Consider the following 22,241-nt stretch of genomic DNA (forward strand, 5'->3'; position numbering starts at 1 on the left):
GTGCAGATTTACCCTGTAACCCTGGAAACATTGCTATGCTGTCGTGTGAAGATCCAGCTTTTAAAAAAATCAATGAAGGGCTTTGAGAAATGATCTTATCCAATGTGTACGTTTATTCTTGTAATTTAGGAAATTCTTTTCTGCTCTGCTTTGAGCTGGCCTTTTTCTGATTTTTGTTTAAAGAACGCTGCTGCTCAGAGTCAAGTCTCCTATTGGGGTCTAATCTGAAAGAAAGAAAAATGCTTTTTAAAAAGCCCAGCTTCTTCCTGGTTTGATGGTTGCTAACGTTCCGATATGTCCAGCCAACCATCTGCAACCACAAATTCCCTGCTGAGGAGCTGGCGGGAGGCAGAGGAAGAAAGAGCAGCTCAGGAGTCACTACATGAGCAGAGCTTTGGCAGTCAGGCTGAACTCAGTCAAGAATTCTCTTCAGAAACCAGAGTGAAACAGAACCGTTCCTGATAAGCAAAATTCAAAGCAAGATGTAGCAGTGATCCGAACAAAGAGATGTGAATTCTCCTCCAGGACAAAGATCTGTGGATGAACTTTTTGAAGATTCCTGCTTTAGCTTCCCTCAGTAAGTTCGCCTCCAAACTGGTTATTAGCACTTATGTAATGGGACAAGAAAAGGCATCAAAGTCATGCCAAACATTTCGGTGGAGGTTACGAGTAAGTCATTTTGATTTTTCAAACCTTTGAGTATTTCATACTGTACGGCTAAATAAGCAGTTGGAAAACTAAGAATTTTCCATTTTGCTGCATGACTAAAGCATTTTTCTAAAAAGCACATACGCTGGACCAGGCGAGCGGGTAAGTGGAAAGGAATGTAACATGTTTGGCTCCTGCTGTTTTCAAAGCTTCTAGAACTGCTTATTCCCCTTCTGTGTGCAGCGCTTTCCAGTTTTATGGCCAGAGGAATGTAAATATCAGGATGCAAGATTCTGTGAGCTTTGAGTTGTTTTTAACTGACTTGAGAGTTTTAATCAAGAAAACTTAGGAAATACTCTATTGGCCCTGTTTATCATACTAAATATGTAAAATAATTTTACTTGTGCAATGCTTGTCGTCCCGAGTAGCAGGAATACTGTCCAACTGGGAAATTACTAGTTTTTAACAACTGATGTATTATTTTTAAACTACTCAATTTGCTATTCAAAACAATTGAAGTTAATTTAATATTTTCTTCTCCTAGAGCAAATAGCATTTTGCATGGGCATGCACAATGGAATAATTAATTCTTAACAGCCAGGAACAAATAACTTAATGCATGACGGTTAGATTATACAACTGTTTTTATTTATGAATATTTTCCTCCATATACATTAACTATCTAAGAAGAATTGGCACTTGAACAATATATCTTTATGCTTTGGATGGATACCAAGACTTGCTACAGCATTGATTTCTAATTGAAAATGTGATTTAGTATTAATTGGAGTTTCCAATTGTCATAGCCTATTGATGATATTATTACTTGGAGATTATTTATGTAAGTGGAAAATCCAAACATTGGAAGCAATATGAAATTATTTAAAATGTCCTTTTGTGTCCCTTGAACTTAGCTACTTACTATTGACCTGTGGTTTTTTTCAGTGGTTTTTGTAAGAGTTTTTCAGACTTCAGTTGCGAAAGGTCAGTAAAGGGCTGAGTTAATCATTGTCTTGAGTTCATGACATACAAAACAGCCTGTCTTTTCTTTTTGTTTACTTATTTGCTTTGACTCAAATGTTCCATTTCATACTTGACCTCCATCCCTATTTCCCACTTCCCAAGATAATCTTTTAAAATTGTATTTGGTAATGATCGTTTAGCGTTTGGGATCTATTTAGAGATATGTATTGCTCATGGTGTGAATTCATATAAATTATATTCTTATATAAATCAACCTCTTTTTTTTTTTAAAAAAAAGACCTAGTTGACACCGTATTATTTAGGATTTCTTATGTTGAGCCATGGGTATCAACCCAATGCTTCTGAGTCCCACAGAGTTCTGTTTGAATAGTGTGTGTAAAGGCGTGTTCTGTAACACCCTGTCACAGTGATCTACATCTGGAAGAATCTGAGTACAGGTCCCTGGTGAACCCACACCTCGGCATACAGACCCAGGAACAGAACTGACTGGTAGTGGAATTCTGCTGAATAGTAACTAGTAATTAGTAGTAACTACTGGTAATTAGTAATAACTAACTAACTGACAGGGTAACGGGAGACCTCCCACCAGCCTATATAAAACTTGGACAGCTTAGCTGCCAACTTTCATGGGGGCAGCACGGGACATTATTATTAGTCTCTGAAAAGCCATTCCATTGAAGAAAAGACTCTTATTTTTTTCAGTAGACGTTGCCACCTCCTCTTTTTTCCTTCCTTTCCTCTGTCTATATTTGGCGCCCTGCTTCTGTAGGCACATAATTGGAAACAGCTGCACCAATGTTTCCTTTTAGTTTGATTGCACAATGCTTTCTGTTTCAGACTTCCACGTTTGCCTCCTTTACATCCTTTAGAACAATAAACAAGCGGAAATGAGGAAGAGACACTTGAAGGTGGGTCAGCAGACGTGGGCTCTTCTCTGCAAGAACTGGCTGAAGAAGGGCAGGATGAGAAGAGAAACAGCAACGGTATGGCTGAGAATCTGTGCGCTCTCCTATTGGGAAAAGAAAGCAGTATTTTCTCAGTGATAGCCACATGGTGATTAGTCACTGATTTTTTTTATATGACACAGATATAATTTACAGGCTAGAATTTTTCAGGTCCTGGGCTTTACTACTATTTTTTTTCACATAAAAAAATTGAATATGTAACATTAAATACCTTACTAGAGATATTTTAAAACAACTCATATTCAGACATGCCCTATAAAATGAAGCTATACCTTTATACAACAGAAATAATAATTAACATCTGTTTTCATTTCGGTCTCATGAGGGCATAGACACTGAGGTTCAGGGCATCATCAAAGAAGCAAACTTTAATCCGTAAATGCTTCAGAGTGTAACCTGAGGTTTAAGAGAAATGAGAAAAGCCTTTCACAAAGAATTCCCATTGGCACTCTCCCCGTTCCCTACAACTCCACACCCAAAATAATTCTCAGAGCTATCTGTGACATCTACAGGACAAGAATAATTCACTTACTGAGGTTTATACCAGGGTGTATTCTCAAACACAGACGGAAGCAAGCTTAATGTTTAGACATTAACGTGGATAAACGTCTCATGAAAAGGTTATTTTAAGGAAAGGACTTTAGGTTAAATATATACAAAGCTGCAGGAGCATGAAACACAGCAGATACTTTAAAGGACTTATTGTGTATTAGCATGTATATATGAAAGAGTGATGACATATACAAAATGAAAGGTTGCGCTCATGAGCACATCGTGTGTGTAATAATACACTGCTGAGTTTTCTTCAGTTTGAAAAGATTCAACCCATGCGATTTTGTCAAAAAGTGTCACGCTAGTGATAAGTAATGAGCTTTGCTTAACCACTCTACCATGCGAGCCTGTGTTGAAATATGTTGTACACATAAATGAGTATAACCTTTATTATTTAAAATAAAACACCTGCATAATTTAAAATATCATAAAAATGTAGTGGATTTTTAAAAGATGATCATATTTTGCTGGGGAAAAAGATACTCGCCACAAAGAAATTATAAAACTAGAAAGATACCTATGTGGCTATCATGTCCTTCTCAGCAAGCACACTGTAGCTGCAAGGTGCAGTGGGAGCAACAGAAACAGAATCATATTTGGGTGTTTCTTTTTTATTTTTATTTTTACTTTTGGTTTTTCGAGACAGGTTTCTCTGAAGTTTTGAAGCCCCTGGAACTAGCTCTCGTAGACCAGGCTGGCCTTGAACTCACAGAGATCCGCCTGCCTCTGCCTCCCAAGTGCTGGGATTAAAGGCGTGCGCCACCAGCGCCCAGCTGGGCCTTTAATTTTATTGCACTAGTACTCTTTTTGTTTTAACAATGATATATATTTTCTGTAGAATTAATGATAAACACAAATTAAAGTCACTCATTAAAAGAATTACCAAATGAATGTCGTATTCTATGAACAGTGTGTGTATTCATCCAAGAAACATTTGATGAATGTTTGGATTGTCAATGAATAAAATATTCAAGAGCTTTAAGGACAAAGCAAAGGTCATATGAATATTAATATAAAAGCTGAGAACCTGCTTTAAGTAATTGTTACACTTCCAAACGTTCGCTTTTTTAAATTCTATGCATGCATACATGTACATACATACACATAGCTAAAATTTTGTACGATGAATGTGGTATACCATGAGAGAAGAACAAATAAATCCTTTTTTATAACGGACAGTTTCATGCATTTATATAATGATTTTTAGTTGCTTTTGATCATCACCTCTTTCACTAGAATCCTCCGTCTCCCAGGTGCCCGTTTTTCTTTCATGTTTCTCTGTGTGACTGTGTGTGAGCGACTGAGTTTAATTAGAGTTCCCTCTTTGAGTCAAACTAGAACAGCAAAGTGAATTCTTTGCGCTGGGCTTCACACATGGTCTGTTATGTTTACAGTTCTAGAACGCAGTGACCGTGATAAAAAACATTAAAATTCTTTTGGTGAGCAGTATTTTACTGCCTCTTCCATGCGTAGAGAGCTGAAGAACAAGATAAGGCCGTGCTTCTGTTGAGGGAAGTACTTACCTATTCCATACCGCCCTCCCTTCAAATACCAGCGAGTGGTCCGTTCTCGTGGTCGTGTGGCCTCTGACGAGACTTATTAGAGGTGACAAGCATCTGGCCTTGCAGTGTTGAATGAGGAAACACTTTCAGTTATAATTGGAACTGCTGTCACAACCCTGTCTCGGTGAACAATACTCCTGTCACAAAATGTGCAGATGAAGGAGCAAAGTAGGGGCTGGAGAGCTGGCTCAGTGGTTCAGAGCACGAGCTGCTCGGGCAGGGGATCTGGGTTTGATTCCCAGCACCCACACAGTGACTCACAGTCATCTGTTACCTCCTGATGCCCTCTTCCACCCACTGGACATAAATTAAATGGATCTTTGGAGGACAAAAGTAAAATCAATGACTTTAAAATGGAAGAGGAAAAAATGGAGCAGCAGCTGTATGACAGGGTGACATGGTTTTGGCTGTTGGTGGGAGAAAGCCTGATGTTCTTTCTTCTCTCTTGTTACTATGTAGGAATGGTTTTTCTCATTTCTCCTAACATTTCTTACATACCAACTGTCCTCCGATTTACATCAAGTTCATGACGCTCCTCAAATTCCTGAAACGGATCTAGGACGTGTTGATGATTTTAATGATTCTAACTACATGATTGCATTTGCTCCTGAGACTAAAGCTGTCTACGAGATAATGAACAAAGTGGCATCAGCTCCCTTCATGAAAGGTATGTTCCGTGGCAGTGCATGAAACCATTTCTTTACTTTTATTATTATGCTCAAATTTATTTTAGGATTTTCCTGAAAATAAATGTGTTAAATGTTGACATTGCTAAAGTTGATTAACAACATGGATGGGTATTACTTTTGATATCAAGGAGAATACTTTACTCCAGTAATACCTTTGAGCAACTGTACTTCAAAGAGAATTAATATTCCTTATAAATTATATCAAAATGAGATGAGTCTTGGGTAATTTAAATGTAAAACAAGACCCTGAATCTATTCTCCTTTGTTTAGCTGTTTTTCCTGATCATTATCCATGAAAACTTGTAATCAACATGCTAAACAAAAACAAGCATTCATGAACCATTTTTTTTTTTAGGAATGTGGGCATAGTTTTCAAGGCTACTACCTGCTTATTGGTAGTACTGATCATCTTATGGGGATTCAAAGAAAGTTTGGGATTATAGTCAAGTGATGACTAGAGTATTCTGGGAGGCTGGATCGTCTCAGGCAGCAGTCTTGAGGCTGTTCTGGATATAGAACTTAGAGGAAACTGCAACAGAGGTGCTCTGAAATGCTGGATCATCTGGGCCATCTGTTACTATTGGAGATTTTCCGGGGGGGCGGTGCTTCCTGGATCAAACCTTATTTTTCTTAATCCAGAATGAATCTACAGCCTCCCATTTCCTGTAGAAACAAAAGCAAGATCTCTTCTCCAAAGTAATACATCTTTTGGCTTAAAATTTTAAGTCAAGGCATTTTCAAAATAAAGGTTGGATTAATCCAGCAGCATTTATAATCAATGGTCTTTTAGCAGCTGTTGCTCCTTCCTCAGCAGTCAAAGAATTCAAAGACAACACAATAACATACAGTATCCAGAGTCTCTGTGTATTTTCCATTTTTATGTGGGGTTTTTAACTCTATTTTTTTATCTTTAGTTTTAGTTTTTTAAGACAGAGTTTCTCTCTGTATCTTTGGTTTTCCTAGAACTCACTCTATACATTAGACTGGCCTTGAACACATAGAGATCCACATGCCTCTGCTACCCAAGTACTGGGATTAAAGTCATGCACCACCATACCCAACTACTCTATTTTTTGGGACTTTCTCTATCCTTTTTCTTTTCTATCTAAAGCCTACGTATATTTTTTAAAAACATTGGAAACTAGAGTTTTTTCCCTCTGAATCTGTCTTTTCTGTATATCTCTATCTTTTTCTGATCACATGAGTCTTTAATCTGCTAAACGATGTGACTAGGGAAGAATTAACTCAAATGTAAAATGGTCTCAAGTCTCTTGAATCTGGTATGCTGCCATTGAACTACATGGGAATTTTACTGAACTATTCCGTTTCTTCACATGGCAGGAAGAAGAATTGTGGCATGTCCTGATGAAACATGTATGAGCGAACTAGATTTAAATTACTCAACAGACGCAGTGAGAGTCATCTTCAAGGATACATTCTCATATCATTTGAAATTTTCATGGGGTCAGAGGATCCCACAAGTAAAAGAACACAGGGACCACTCAGGTAACTTTGCCATTAGGAAAAATATATTAATGTAGATATTGCTATTATGTCATTAGACCCAAGAGACACATACAGAAGAAGTTAGATGAACACCATAACCCCCATGATAATTTCCAATGTCCAATGGATTGATCATTATTAAATGAAACCTCTGTTTTTAAAAATATAATTTTATTGATATATATATATATTCCTTGCATATAGTGATGGATTTATATTCAATCAAGCCTGTTGTGTACTTTGACCATATTTACCCCACCCTCTCCCTTTTCTCCTCTCTCCCTCCTATTATTCTTATTCGGTCTTGCTTCTACAATCATGTCATTCATGTATATGTATGTATGGTTTTATGTATTTATAGAAAGTCTAGGTTCTGTAAATGAGAGGGAATGTCATAATTTGTCCTGAGTTTAACTCATTTTCTTTAATATGAAGACCTCCTATTTCATTCATTTTCCTGCAAACTACATCAATTCTTTTTCTTTATGGCTGAATAGAACTTCATTGTAAGTAGGTATGTTTGCCCATCTGTTGATAGATAAGAAAGGCTCTAGACCTGACTAGGATGAATAGTGCTACATTAAACATAGGCGTTCAAGCACCTCTATGGTATGTAGACCCAGAGTCCTGGCATAAACTCCAGCCTGATAGATATTTTATATATCACAGCTCCACTTTTATTATTTTTAGGAGCCTCCATGCTTATTTGAAAATTATACTTTTAACTTCTTTATTCCACTATGAACTTAAAGCCTTCCTGTGAGCCCACGACCAGCCTGAACTACAGAATGAGATCCTGTTTAGAGGAAACCCAAAAGCTGCTCGTCATTCTTTCTGTTCTTTGATATATTAAAAACTGTAGTAATAGGAGCGGCGGGCTGCATCCCTGGCACCCGGCCGCCCCCACAGCTAGTTTTACCAGAAATAATTACACAGAAACTGTATTCTTTTAAAAACTGCTTGGCCCATTAGCTCTAGCCCTTACTGGCTAATTCTGATATCCCAATCAACCCATCTCTAATAATCTGTGAGCACCGGTCTTACCGGGAAGATTCTAGCCTACTTCCATCCTGGGTCGGAGCTTCATTGCGTGCGTCTGCCTGGGAGCGGGGCATGGCGTCTCTCTGAGGCGTCTGCCCCCGAGAGGAGAGTTGTTGAGTCTGAGCTCACTTCCTCTTCCTCCCAGCATTCTGTTCTGTTTTCTCCACCCACCTGTGTTCTAACCTATGAGGGCCAGCCAAGCAGTTTCTTTATTTATTTTAACCAATGACCTTCCTCCATCAAAAAACTTCAACAAATTGGCTTAAGTTATCCCCACTTATTTAAAAATAGCTCAGTGTTTTCTGTGTTAGTGAGTCTACTCTTTGTTTTTCTGGCACAAACAACAGAAGGACCAAACATTTTAAAGTTGAAATAACTATAAAATGGCAGGAAAAATAATCAAGAACTTACCTTAAAGAACATCGACAAAGTAGTCTTGGTATCTCTTTTTTGGTCATGCTCTACAACCCGAACCAATATGCCTTGCCACATACTGTCCTATTATAGATTTTAAAGACATTTTGGAGAATTACAGATTTTTATTTGCCCCATAACTAGTACTGTCTGGTCGCATAACAGTGGTTGTGTCTTCTTTGCTTGAAGCTCCTTGCGAAACAATGGATGACAAAATAACTTGTAGAAATTCAATCTTCTGGGAGAGAGGGTTTGTAGCCTTCCAAGCTGCCATTAACGCTGGCATCATAGAGGTGAGTACTAAGTTAACGGAAACTAGGTGCATTGTATACTGAATTTTGATAGGTGGCGATATGGATTGTCTTATTTTGTAATTTATTTGCGTTTAGCCACTAAGCATAGTAATGACAGACAGCTTCTTTTCCAGACTGTAGTGTCAAGATACTGGTGCCTTGAAAATATGCACAGTACGGGTACTTTTAAGCAGAGATCCTGGTAATACAGAGGTAAAAGTATAGATAAGCGGTCATTAGGAGGGCTTTAGGGTCTATCGTGGGGTAGTAAATCGTGTGCTGCATAAACAGTAAAACAGGAGATACTCTGATTAGAAGCCCCAGAGAAGATCTAGCTTGAAATGTTATTCCAGTTGGGTTTTAAAAACAATGGTAATTTTTTTCACTGAAAGACTTAAAGTAGGATCTTGGAAACCAACAACTACAAGCTAATGCCTTCTTACAGACTGAAGAAAAGAGCCCAAGGCTGCAATGAGATTGCTGATAATAATTTGTTCATTGGTGTCTCTCTTTAGATGACAACAAATCACTCAGTGATGGAAGAGCTGATGTCACTTATTGGGTCACACATGAAGATACTACCTTTTATTTCCCAGGGAGGAGTTGCAACTGATTTTTTAATTTTCTTCTGTGTTATATCCTTTTCTTCATTTATATACTATTTATCCATCAACATTACCCAAGAAAGGCAATACATTACGACACTGATGGCAATGATGGGACTTCGGGAGTCTGCTTTCTGGTAAGTCGCTTGTCTGTAATACACCCATCAGCATGTTAACTAAGGGAACTCCCTAGGTTTGTTTGTCATACTTGGTCTTTAGTCTTGATACTTTACTAAGCTAGGGCATATGGATGCTTGAAACACACGGACTTACATGCCTGGTAACTGGAATTTTCTGTATTTCTTTGACTTGAAGAAAGCCTAAGGGGCTCCAGTCTTCATGACCCTGACGACACATGGAGTGACCCTCAGTTATTAGCTTCTGTGTCTATGTGAACTGACATATAGGAGAAGTTATGAGTCTTTTAGGGAAAAGGAAATATGTATTTTGGATACTGTGTTAAATGAAATATGTATTTCAGAGACTATGTTAAAAATGATGATGATTTGACCCCACTTTACATGGGCCATGGAAGAGAAAGCTAGTATGTCCTGAGCTTTCCTTAGCAGAGACAAGAAAGCAAGCAGTTAGGGCAGTGACCAGCCCCATGGGAAGCCGCAGGCTGTCTTCATCTCAGCCTTTAGTAGCTTCCACCTTGGGAGTGTGACTTAAACTTTGTAAACTCCAGTTTTCTTTTCCGTGAAGCGCCAATCATAGTTCTACTTCTTGCTGGCAGCAGGATTAAATAGAATGTACTTAGAGTACTTTCCGCGGAAGTTGAGAGACATTAAATGCTCGATGTTAGATATTAGCTGGGGAAGTGTAGAGAACAGAGCATCAAGAGAGAACAGAAGATGGAACTTAGGAAACTGAGGGCCCAATAGTTAGTGATAAGATTAACCAAGTGGTCCATTAGAGATAGGTAGAGAGGTAGGAAAGAACACAGAGTCAGAAAGCAGTGATTTGAATGTCAAATTTGCCTTTTACAAACCGACCAGTATTTTCAGTGTTAAAGATGGTATGGAGATTATACATAGTGTCCAAAGAGAAACTCTGCTGAGTAGGAAGACTACACATTTTGCTGGCTGACTTGAGCCAAATTTGTTATTTTTTTCTAAGATATTGTTCACTGTACTAGTGTGGAAAGAAAGAAGACAGTGGCTTGAGAGATAGATCAAGGGTGAAGAGCACAGGCACTCTTGAGGCTTTGCTTCTCAGTTTGCTTCCCAGCATCCCACACTGAAGCATACGATTGCCTGTAACTGCAGGTCAGGGGACCCCACAACTGCCTGTAACTACAAGTCTGGGGACCCCACAACTGCCTGTAACTGCAGGTCAGGGGACCCCACAACTGCCTGTAACTGCAGGTCAGGGAACCCCACAACTGCCTGTAACTGCAGGTCTGGGGACCCCACAACCGCCTGTAACTGCAGGTCAGGGGACCTTACAACTGTCTTTACTTACAAGTCAGGGGACCTTACAACTGTCTTTAACTACAGATCAGGTCCAGAGGAGCTTGCATCTGCCTGTAACTACAGGTTCAGGGGAGCTTGATGCTGATGTTTCTGGTCTCCATAGGCAAACACCCATGTGCACATTCTCTCCCCCACACCCACCCACAGAGATGCACATATACATAATGCAAAATAAAATATATCTTTCAAAAAGAGATGGCAGGTTTGATACAATGCAAGGCTTTTTGTCCCTTTATGTACTAAAATTATGCCCACGATATTGAAGAGAATTTTTTTTTACCAGATTTTAAAAGGTATTGAAATCTATGAAGAGCCAGTAGAAGATAATATATTTAAAAAATCTAGTGAGGAGAGATTAAAAATATTAGGGCTTTTCTTCCTCCTTGAAGGAAAGAAATATTTGAATAAAATTAAGAATGTAATCCATTATATAAATAAGTTGAAAGAAAAAAACTATATGATCATTTCATTAGATGCTGAAAAAGCATTTGACAAAATCCAACACCCCTTCATGATAAAGGTCTTGGAGAGACCAGGGATACAAGGAAAATATCTAAATATAATAAAAGCAATACATAGCAAGCCAACAGTCAGTATCAAATTAAATGGAGAGAAATTAAGAAGTCTGTAGAAGGCAGGCAGATTAAAACAGGTCCTGAACTTGATAGGATTTTCTAATATAAATGAAAGGAAACTAGCTGTCCACTGTGGGCCTATCACCATGTTGTATCCACAAAATACCCGACTAATTTAATTCTCAATCTTTCCCTAGAGAGGAAATTGAAATGTAAGGGAATTAAACAATTGCTTCTTAACATATTAAGTTGTAATGTAATAGAGAAAATTTGATGCCAAGTCTGTGACATTACTGGACCCTATGTTGGGCCTCCTCGGTCCTTGGTATCAAAACTAAATAAGCCTCTTCATATCCACCTACCTGGCTGTCTTCTCCATGGAGATGCTCTGTGTATTCTTGCTCTGGATCATCTATACCAGGAGCTGACCAGGTACTTTTATGCAAGTTGTGAAGTAGGAGAGGCTTGTCTGGGAAGAAAGACAAAAGAGCGGTAATCACTTTTTAGGGGACATAAAAATCTATTGGAAACTCCAATGTCTATAAATACATTCTCATGGGGATATAGCCATATATTGGGCAGAGACTGCGTGTAATTGCTCTTGGTCTGTGAAGGCAGCACTGATGGCAACAAAGATTACTTGGCTTGCAAAGCCTAAAATGTGATCAGTATGTCTCTAATGCCCACGCTGTGTCCCTGACTTCCTTATGAAAGAAAGTGAACGGAACTGAAAAAGCAGCACAGATTCTCCCTTAAGCCCTCCCTAGAAGCCTTTGATCCTCAGACTTGAGGACGATGACTTTCTTACTGTCCAGTTCGTGTCCTTCTGTTTGCATGCAGCTGCTGTGTTAGAAGCCAAACGCTACCCAAGCAGGAAAGGATTTACTTGGATTATACTTCCCTGGTCAGAGACCATCACTGAGGGAAGGCACAGTAAGAACTCAGAGGCAGGAGCCATGCCAGAGTGCTACCTTGTGGGCTTGCTCTCTGGCTTCTGCTTAGCTGACTTTTTCATGCAGGACCACCTGCCTGAGGACTGGGCCCTTCTGCATCATTCAGTGAGCCCATGCCTCCCAGACATGCCCACAGACCAAGCTGGTCTAGGCAGTTCTGCAACTGAGGCTTCTCCCTTGCCAGATAACTCTAGGTTCTACCAAACTGACAATGTTTACGAGAGCAGCTATTTGCTGTATGCATTTGCTTGTTTATTATCTACTTTATAGAATATGAGCTTTAAGATGAGGATGTTTTATGAATTGTTAGGAATTACCCTTTTGGAAGATACTCTTGATAAGTCACACACGTTTAAGCTAAGTGAATGAAGAGAGTGACCGAGTCATACCATTTGCACTAATCCTGTGTTTCTTGGCCAGGCTTTCCTGGGGTTTGATGTATGCTGGCTTTATCCTTGTCATGGCTACTTTGATGTCTCTTATTGTGAAATCTGCCCAGATTGTTGTCTTAACTGGTTTCATGGTGGTGTTCCTTCTTTTTCTCCTTTATGGCCTGTCTTTGGTAAGTTGGTGAATTCTCTCCCCCCACTTTCTCCTTCCCTCCCTTTGATCATGCACCATTGCTTGTTTCTATCTTTTCTGTTCTGTGCAGTATCTGCACAAGGCACTATCCACATAGAATCCAATTGAAAATTGATGAGATATACTTTTCAAATACTGTGCTGCTCAGCTCTCAGTCCCAATAACAAATGCCAGAGACATTCAGCTAACAAGAAGGGTTTGGGTTGGGTTATTTTTCCCTCTAATTTTGGAGCTCTTAGTCCAGGATTGGTTAACCCTGTTCCTTTGGCCTGTCTCTGTCATGTCAGCAGTTCATGGCAGATCAAAGTTGCTCACGTCACAGCCAGCATGTCAAAAAGAAAAAGAGGTGGGGCTTTCATAACCCCTTTAAGGACAAGTGTCCAATGACAGGAGAACTTCCCACATACCCCACTTCTTAAAGATGCTATTACCTCTCGATTGTGCCTTTGGCTGGAGGCTTTAACACGGGCGCGTTTGGACAACCCTTATCCAAATAGGAAATTCCTTTGAGTGTGCTAGCGATGGCCCTCAGACCATCATACCGGTTCATTTTTGTTTCTCTTCTCAGATAACGTTAGCTTTCCTCATGAGTGTGTTGTTAAAAAAACCTTTTCTCACTGGTTTGGCCGTCTTCCTCCTCACCATCTTTTGGGGAAGTCTGGGATTCACAGCGCTGTACAGACACCTTCCTGCCTTTGTGGAATGGAGCTTGTGTTTGCTTAGCCCCTTTGCCTTTACTGCCGGAATGGCCCAGGTAAGAATGAAGAACATTTGTTTTTATCTGTTTGTGTGTGTGTGTGCACATGCACAGGCATGCTGTGACATTGGAGGTCATAGGACAGTGAGACAGATGTCAGCTCTCTCCTTCCACCACATGGGTTGTGAGGATCACACTCAGGCACTTTTACCAGCTGAACTGTCCTTGCTGTCCCCCATGTTATTTATGTACACAGCACTCTAAACATATTCCTTCTATGATCTATGCAATACCCTCCAAACACTAAAGAATTCTCCCCATCTTTATAGAGATAGAAGTTTCAGAGATAAGAGACATTTTTGGTTTTCTCTCTCCTATTTTTTTAATTTATTTTTTTGTAATTTTTAAGTTATAATCACATCATTTTCCCCTTTCCCTTTCCTCCATCCCCCCCTTCCCATGCCCCTTCTCTCCATCTGCATCCCTCCCTTTAAAATTTGTGGTCTTCTTCTCTTTATCATTGTTTTACACACAAACACACACACACACACACACACACACACACACACACACACACACACACACACACACCACATGTACAGAGACACAAATGTATAAGCCCACAAATACAAACTGAATCCTTTTAGTGTTACTTGTATGTATGTGATTTCAGGGTTGACTACTTGATGTTGGATAACCAATTAAGGGGCTCATCTTTTGGGATAACTCATTCTTCGTCTGTCATCATCCTTAGTCGCCCTGTGAGAATTCCCTCTTTCACATTAGGCCAGCTATTGGTGCTGACCTTTTTCAGGTCGTGTTTAGGCATATTGTTGAAGTATAAAGAACGCAGTTCTCTGTCCTTTAGAGCAACTTTCCCATTCCTCTGGCTCTTAAAATCTTCTTTCGCTCTCTTCTGTCCCCTGAGCCTTAGGTTCAAGTTGTGTTGTAAGTGTATCAATTTCAGCAGAGAGCCCCACAACCAATGGGGCTCTTTACATTTTGATTAATTGTAGCTTTCTATAATGGTCTCCATCTGTTGCGAAGAAAAGCTCCTTTGATGAGAAGCGAGAGCTGCACTGAACTGGGGGTATAAGGATAGATATTCAAAATGCAGTTCGGATCTGTGTTGATTCAGTAAAATGACAGCAGTAGGTTTTCCTCTAAGGTCAATGACCTCACCAGCCCCGGGTAGTTAGCTAGGTGGCCTGTACCAGGCACGAATTCCCTCTTGTTGCGTAAAGCGTCAGTCCCATCACAGAGCTGTTGGCTAACGTCAAGGTATGGGTACCACGACTGCCTCTTTAGTTACCAGACTGGTCATTGGTGTGGTTAGTAGGCATCACAGCTGGGTATGACTCTTCACTGCTTCCCTCCCTCGGCAGCTTGCATACTGCCATCCAGTATAATGAGAACTAGTCCTCAGGAGGGGCTTTCCAGTTAGAACTGGGTCAAATCCCCTGAGCCTTGTGTATGAAGTGTATGGTGCCTTTAGCAATAAGGACTTACCTCCATCTCTGGCAGACAGCAGCAATAGCCTGTGTTATTCGGGGAGTCTATTGGACTCCCATAAACAGCAAGTTGAAAGGGGGTTTCTCACGACTGGTACTGAGATGACCGATAATTTATGGCTCTAAATGTAGAATGACATTTGATGGTTGATGTGGCTCAGCTTAGACTTCTAATCTAATATTTGTCTGATTTAAGCTTGGGAAACATGAGCCTCAACAGTATCATAAGTTTTTGAAAATTAAAACTCATTGGACATTTCCACATGAAATTAAATCTCCTCCCCAAAATTTCATTTGAAATCATTTTATGTTATTGAAATTCTTCTTTTTTTTTTTCTGCCCAACTAATAAACTTTCATTTCTCCGTTTTTTCACTATGGAGTGCCCCACTGAAGAACACCTTCCCCCTTTATTCCTTTTAATCCTGATGAATTTTTGTGTTAGATATGTCTCAAATACCACTTTCCTAGTCCTTTTATCTCCTCTGAGCAGATGTCACCATCATCTGTAGTCTGTAGTTAGATGGTGGCTGCTATGAATGGCGATAAGCCTGAGCTATATATGTTGTGTCTCATTTATCTTTCCCTTGATATCTTGTGGTAATAAGAACGGCGGGGCTACGTCCCCAGCACCCCGGCTGCCTGGCTAGCTTATACCCCAAAATAATTACACGGGCACTGTGTTCTTTTAAACACTGCTTGGCCCATTATATCTAGCCTCTTCTCAGCTAACTCTAGCACCTGGACTAGCCCATTTCCAATCATGTGTGTAGCACCCCACTTACCGGGAAGATTCTAGCCTATGTCCATCCTGAGTCAGAGCTGAATCGTGTCTGCCCGGGAGAGGGAAGCATGGCGTCTCTGTTCCAGAGAGCAGAGCTGTCGAGTCTGAGCTCACTTCCTCTTCCTCCCAGCATTCTGTTCTGTTTACTCCACCCACCTATGTTTTAACCTATGAGAGCCAAGCAGTTTCTTTATTATAATTAACCAATGACCTTCCTCCATCAATATCTAGCAGAATTAAGATCATAAATATCTTTAAAATTTTATTAATCCTTGAAAAATTTGATGTATCTCTTTTTCAGCTTATTCATTTGGACTACGACGTGAATTCTAATGTTGATTTGGACTTTCCAAACAACTCGTACCTAGTCATAGCCAACCTCTTTATGTTGATTTTGGATGCTTTTCTCTATTTGGTACTGGCATTGTATTTTGACAAAATTTTACTCAGTAAGTAGTAAAATTATTGTAATTTTATACATTTCTATTACTTGCATTTACTTAAAGTAACTGTCTATGACAGTGGTTCTCAACTCTCCTAATATTGAGACTCTTTAATACAGTTCCTCATGTTGTGGTGACCCCCAACCATAATATTATTTTCATTGTTACCTTATAACTATAATTTTGCTGTCATTGTTAATCATAAAGTAAATATCTGACATTTTCAATGGTCTTAATTGACCCTTGTGAGAAGGTCATTTGAGTCCCAAAGGGGTTTTGATCCCCAGGTTTAGAACTACTCTTCTACAATATATTGAATATAAATGGTATAGCATTTTCTTTTCTAAATTTCTGAAACTACAGATAACATTTGAGAATTCCATAATGCATACAATGAAGCATGATCATGTCCACCCTCCACTCCCCTTCCAACTTACCCCATGTCCCTTGAACATGCTTTCTCTCCTTTATCTTTTTAAATAACCCAATAATTCCACACGTGCATGGGGGTGGCTATCCTCTGGAATATGGGAAACGAGTCAGTGACCATATCCCTATAAAAGATGAGCCTCCTTTTCCCAGCATCTATGCATTAACATTATCTCTTCAGCTGGGGATGGGGCCTGGCGCTCCTCTAGCCCCCTGTGCTGACATTTTTACTGACTTGATATTGTCTAGGTCCAATGCAGATAATCACAGCTGCTCTTAGCTCATGATTGCAGTAGTCACATCATGCCTAGAAGACAGTATTTTGCAGACCCCCCCATCCTTCCATACTTACAGTCTTTACACCTCTTCTTCTACAATGTTCCCTGAGCCTTGGTGATGGTGTTGTTAATATAGATGTCCCGTGTAGGGCTAAACATTCATCCCCTGGCTCTTAGCACTGTGACCGGTCATTCATTGACTGCTATCCACGGTAAAAGGACAATTTTATGATGAAGACTGAGAATAGCTCAGGTCTACGATGGCTAGTTTTATGTCAGCTGTGGGCTATGTTACCCTTGGGCTGACGCTCTTGGGTTATATAATAAAATAGACTGAGGAAGCCACGGGAATCAAGCCAGTAAGCACCACTCTGCATGGCTTTTGTTTCGGTTGCCATCTCCAGGTTTCTGCCTTGCTTCAGTTCTTGCCCTGACTTCCCTCAGTGGTGGATGAATATGTTCTAAAGTGAAATAAACTCTTCCATCCATCCCCAAGTTACTTTGGTCATGGTATCACAGCAATTAAAACCCTAACTAAGAAAATGGGTACAGACCTAAGTATTTAGAAGACTTATTTTTTTTAACACAAAGCTTTTTGAGTTTTATTTTGTCCTCCAGTTGGAGATTTATTTTAACATGCATGTATTTTAAAACAGTAATAGGGGCTCGAACTGTTCAGAGCAGACATTAGACAAGCACAGGGGTGAAAATTCTTATTTAAAAAATGGAACTTGCAGCCGGATATGAAGACACTTAAACAACATGGTCATTTAGCAAAATAACAATACCAAGATCTTCCCTAGGGCCCATGATCTCCAAGTCATGGGATTTTTGACCAGGATTATAGTACCAGACATGCAATTTACGCCTATGGAGCAAACCTAAATCCAATCATAAAGTAGTTATTTACCTGCTTTCGCTAGACCATTATTGCAGGAGATACATCTTGCTCAATAGTGTTGTAACACACGTGGTTCAGTCTGAACCCTGCATCTTTTGGCAGTATGAAAACTGGTCAGAAGCTTCCTGAGTAACTGGCATTAATTTCTCCATGTCCTTTTGCTAAAGTGTGTGATATCTTAGGCAATAGGATCTTACTATAGTTAAGGTGGGTGTCTAAAGACAATATCAATGTGATGTGGGAGTGATTTCTTTCTAATATGTTGCTTTCATTGGTTAACTAATAAAGAAACTGCTTGGCCCTCTGATAAGGTAGAATTTAGATAGGCGGAGTAAACAGAACAGAATGCTGGGAGAAAGAAGCTGAGTCAGTGAGTCGCCATGATTCTCCCACTCCAGACAGACGCAGGTTAAGATCTTCCCTATTAAGCCACTACGTGGGCTACACAGAATATTAGAAATGGGTTAGATCAATATGTAAGAGCTAGCCAATAAGAGGCTAGAACTAATGGGCCAGGCAGTGTTTAAAAGAATACAGTTTCCGTGTAATTATTTCGGATAAAGCTAGCCGGGTGGCAGGAAGCAGCCCGCCGCCCTTATTACAACATCAATGCCTTTGTATTTTGGAAATCCCAATAACTCATAGGAAGGTGCCTTATGCCTTGCATTCCAATTTTTATTCAATAATTACCCATGTCTTCTAAAATGACATTGTCCATGCATGCATGGTAATTTCACTTGAACTCAAAGTTAGCTTACTAGCTAGTGGATTTCTATAAGGCCCTTTCATAAATTCTTAGTTTTGGTAAACTCACTCATTACTCCCTCCTCTTCCCATTCTCTCATCCCTATCAACCTTCAATCTCTTAGCCCTCAGAATCCCCCTCTTCTTTCATTTTGCATGTGTTCTACCATCCTTATACTGATATTATTTTAAGTTGGGTGGTGAGATAACAGAAGTCTAATATGGCTTTTCTCATCCTCTTCTTTTGGGTTAGCCCCATTTCTCTCCCACATGCCTCCCATACTCCCCATGACCTTCTACCCTGGTATTCCACTCCACAACTCTCATTTTACCTCAATTTACTATGCCCCTCCTTTAATATTCTCCCAAACCCTACCCCTCTCTAGTTTCCTGTCTTCCATTTTGCTCCAACTTAAACTCACAAAAGAAACTATTTGAAGCAAGGCTCTGCATACGAGAAAGCACATAGGGCATTTGTCCTGCTGGGGTTGAGTTACTTCTCTCAGTTTCATTTTTTCCAGTTCCATCTGTTTACTTGCAAATTTATTTTCTCTTAGAGCTTAGTAATATTTCATGTTTATATGTACCACATTTATTCATTCATTTTCATCTTAATAGAATACTTAAGTTCTTCTTGAAACAAGTCACTCTGGCCTAAAGACTTTTTTCTTTTAGTTTACAATGCTGCAATTTTTTTCATACTCTAATGTGGGCTCAGGGTAGAGCCATAGAGGTTGGTTTGCCATTCTGTGCTGAATGGAATGCAATCCTCGGAGTGGTGACTGACCCGATACTTACCTGTCCATATAGGTAAGTATGGACATCGACGTTCCCCATTATTTTTCCTGAAGTCATCTTACTGGTTTCAACACAGAAGAGCTAATCATGTGGTCCTTGAGAATGAAACAGACTCTGATCCTCCACTAAATGACTCGTTTGAACCAGTGCCTCCAGAATTCCAGGGGAAAGAAGCCATCAGGTAACAAACAAATCACAGGGAAGTGCCACGGAGAACAGACCCCAAAAGAGGGACCTACCAGGGCAAGACATTGATGTACAAAGATCTCTTTCTGAGCCCCTCTGGACCCACATCCTCCTAGTCTACTGTTCCTACCAAAGGATATTCTCATTGTAGATAGCACTGTATTTCACCCCATCTCTGTCATTTACACTTACTAATATCTTTTGGTTGACAAATACATATTTCATCCCCATTCTCATCGTCTTCCTTGTCTACTCTTCATATTTTGTTCTGATGTCCTCTTGGTGATAAAGAAGATTATCATCTTCTTTCTCTATAATCTACTTTGTCTCTTTTCAGGGCCTTCTTGGTGGATAGCATGAAAACAAAATATAAGTGATGCATAAAGGGAGGTAGAGACATTCCAGAAAGATGGGAAGAGATGATCAGACCATAGGGCACTAATGCCCTACATTCCCCACCCCCCAGAAACCACAAATGAACTGTGGTCAATGCTGACTTCCCAACAGCTACACATCTCAGTCATCCTTATTGTCTTGAATTTTGTCTGTAGCCCACCTGATGCTTTGCTTTGATAATATAAGAAACTGATGCCTGTGGTCTGCACAGGATCTGGAACATAATAGACCTTCAACTCAGAAAGTTTCTGTATGCTCCCCCCCCCTTTCTTTAAGACAGGATCTTACTTTGTAAACCAGTCTGGCCTGGAACTCACAATGTATTTCAGGCTGCCTTCAGATTCCTAAACTTCTTCCTTTGGTCCCAAGAGCATCACCACACTTCAATTCTACAGACTCTTCACAGCTTTTCATCATTTTCTTTTCCTTTCCTCCTCTTTTGACATCTCAAACATCTTGAGTTCTGCAGTTCTTGCTTTCTGTTGGAATCAACCTTATGTGATAATTAGTATTGTCATCCTTGCTTTATTGTCAAAGACTTGGACTCTAAATTTTGTCTTTATACCCGAGCTCTGTGTAAATGACACAGACGGAGTTCACTCAGAGGGTTTTACTCCAGAGCTCAAGACATTTTGCTCTGACGTGAGTCCCTTCACCTACATCATTGGAGCTCCTACTACTGATCTCATCTTCAGCTTTCTTCTCCAGTCATCTGCCTCGATCTGTGTGTAGAGCTGTGTGTATTCACATGCTAGCTACTCCCTGCTCCTCTTACATTCTGTTGAGGTACAACTGTCAGAGATGCTGCCTCTCATGGAATTCCCAGGATGCTTCTGACTGTGTCTGTGTAAAATCAAGAGCCTCCAGATTTTATCAAGCCTCCCCCAATCTCTACAATTTCCCCAAAACAGTTATTTTTAATTTGTTTTGCAGGATCAAAAATCTTAGAAAGGAATATACAGGAAAGCATGGAAAGGTAGAAGCTTTAAAAGGTAATAAATAAGATTATATTTAACATAGATGTTTGATTTAGAGACTTGTAAAACTTAAGTAGGGATGAAGAAGAGCTATTACAGACAGCTAGACCAATTTTAAGATTGATTTTACTTTGAAGATTAGTACCCACACTTGTCTATGCGGTGAGACATTGTGAACTGTGGCACCTATAACATGGCTACACATGTACTGAATGTAATCTCTTTGACACCACATCAGGTCTGGGATTTGACATATATGAAGGCCAGATCACTGCTCTTCTTGGCCACAGTGGAGCTGGGAAAACCACACTGATAAATACGCTCTGTGGACTGTCACCCCCAACTACAGGTAAGAGGTCACTTATCAAAGACAAGCTCGAGGACAAACAGATAAACTGTGCTTTTCACTAGTTAACTTGCTGCACCATGTTACTAAGACAAAAAAATCAGAATTTCTCTTAAAATGTTGCACAGTGTACGCACATGTTGAATTACATATTTCCCCATTAGCAGATACTATGTTTTCATATGTCACTTGAGAAGCTAAGAAAAATGTTAGAAGTTTCTTTATTGTTACATAATTATACAGATTTGTGAAACTGTGTTCTATACAAGTGACAATAACTGTTCAATTATTAATTGGTATTTCTGCTAGATTAGATGCTATTCTGAGCATTGAATCACTCTGTGTGTGTGTAGTATACGGATATGTGGGGGTGAGCTTGCTTGGATGAGCACATGCGGAAGCTGATGATACAACGCCTTTCTCAACCACTTCTTCACCTCTTTTTCAAATGATTTTTTTTAGTTTAAAAATTCTTTTTAAAGTTTCATATATGTGTACAGTGTATCTGGGTCATATCCATTCCACACTCCTGTTCTTCAGCACCTCGCAGTCCCACCCCAACTTCATGCTTCATGTCTTTAAAAGAATTATAAATCCAAACAGAGCAGTACTGCCCATATGAGCATGTGTGTGTGGTCCTCCTCTGGGGCACAGACAACCGACCTTCACACACAAAGTAACTCTGCCTCTCGCAGAAGCCATTAGCTCTTCAGCTTGAAGTGGGGCATTGGGAACCCTTCTCCCATCCATGTTAGAAGTTTGAAGTCTCTTCCTATTGCCTTCACCTTATTCTTTGAAGGAAGGTTTTGCACTTAACCTTATACTCCGTGTTTTGGCCAGGCTCAGGGTTTCAATGAGTTCCAAGGCTCTTCCTTTCTTCACCCATCTTTCCCCACACTAGGCCTATG

At 39.8% G+C, this 22,241-nt stretch overlaps 1 protein-coding gene across 2 annotated transcripts in view; it reads left to right on the top strand.

Moving 5' to 3' along the window:
- Positions 1 to 363: 363 nt before the first annotated feature.
- The window catches only part of Abca9 (ATP binding cassette subfamily A member 9), a 70,308-nt gene continuing 48,430 nt past the window's right edge, over positions 364 to 22,241 (top strand). The window contains exons 1-13 of one of the 2 annotated variants that reach the window (XM_075990248.1): positions 364 to 577; positions 1,594 to 1,632; positions 2,470 to 2,615; positions 5,171 to 5,378; positions 6,742 to 6,906; positions 8,551 to 8,654; positions 9,170 to 9,396; positions 12,683 to 12,824; positions 13,413 to 13,598; positions 16,137 to 16,284; positions 19,441 to 19,609; positions 20,944 to 21,002; positions 21,226 to 21,336. In XM_075990248.1, coding sequence (XP_075846363.1) covers positions 2,520 to 2,615; positions 5,171 to 5,378; positions 6,742 to 6,906; positions 8,551 to 8,654; positions 9,170 to 9,396; positions 12,683 to 12,824; positions 13,413 to 13,598; positions 16,137 to 16,284; positions 19,441 to 19,609; positions 20,944 to 21,002; positions 21,226 to 21,336 — 1,615 coding nt within the window. In that variant the 5' untranslated portion in view covers positions 364 to 577; positions 1,594 to 1,632; positions 2,470 to 2,519. The remainder of the gene's footprint in view (positions 578 to 1,593; positions 1,633 to 2,469; positions 2,616 to 5,170; positions 5,379 to 6,741; positions 6,907 to 8,550; positions 8,655 to 9,169; positions 9,397 to 12,682; positions 12,825 to 13,412; positions 13,599 to 16,136; positions 16,285 to 19,440; positions 19,610 to 20,943; positions 21,003 to 21,225; positions 21,337 to 22,241) is intronic. The other variant, XM_075990247.1, reaches the window with a different exon arrangement.

Source organism: Microtus pennsylvanicus, chromosome 11 (assembly GCF_037038515.1).
Source record: "Microtus pennsylvanicus isolate mMicPen1 chromosome 11, mMicPen1.hap1, whole genome shotgun sequence".
NCBI classification, from domain to species: Eukaryota; Metazoa; Chordata; class Mammalia; order Rodentia; family Cricetidae; genus Microtus; species Microtus pennsylvanicus.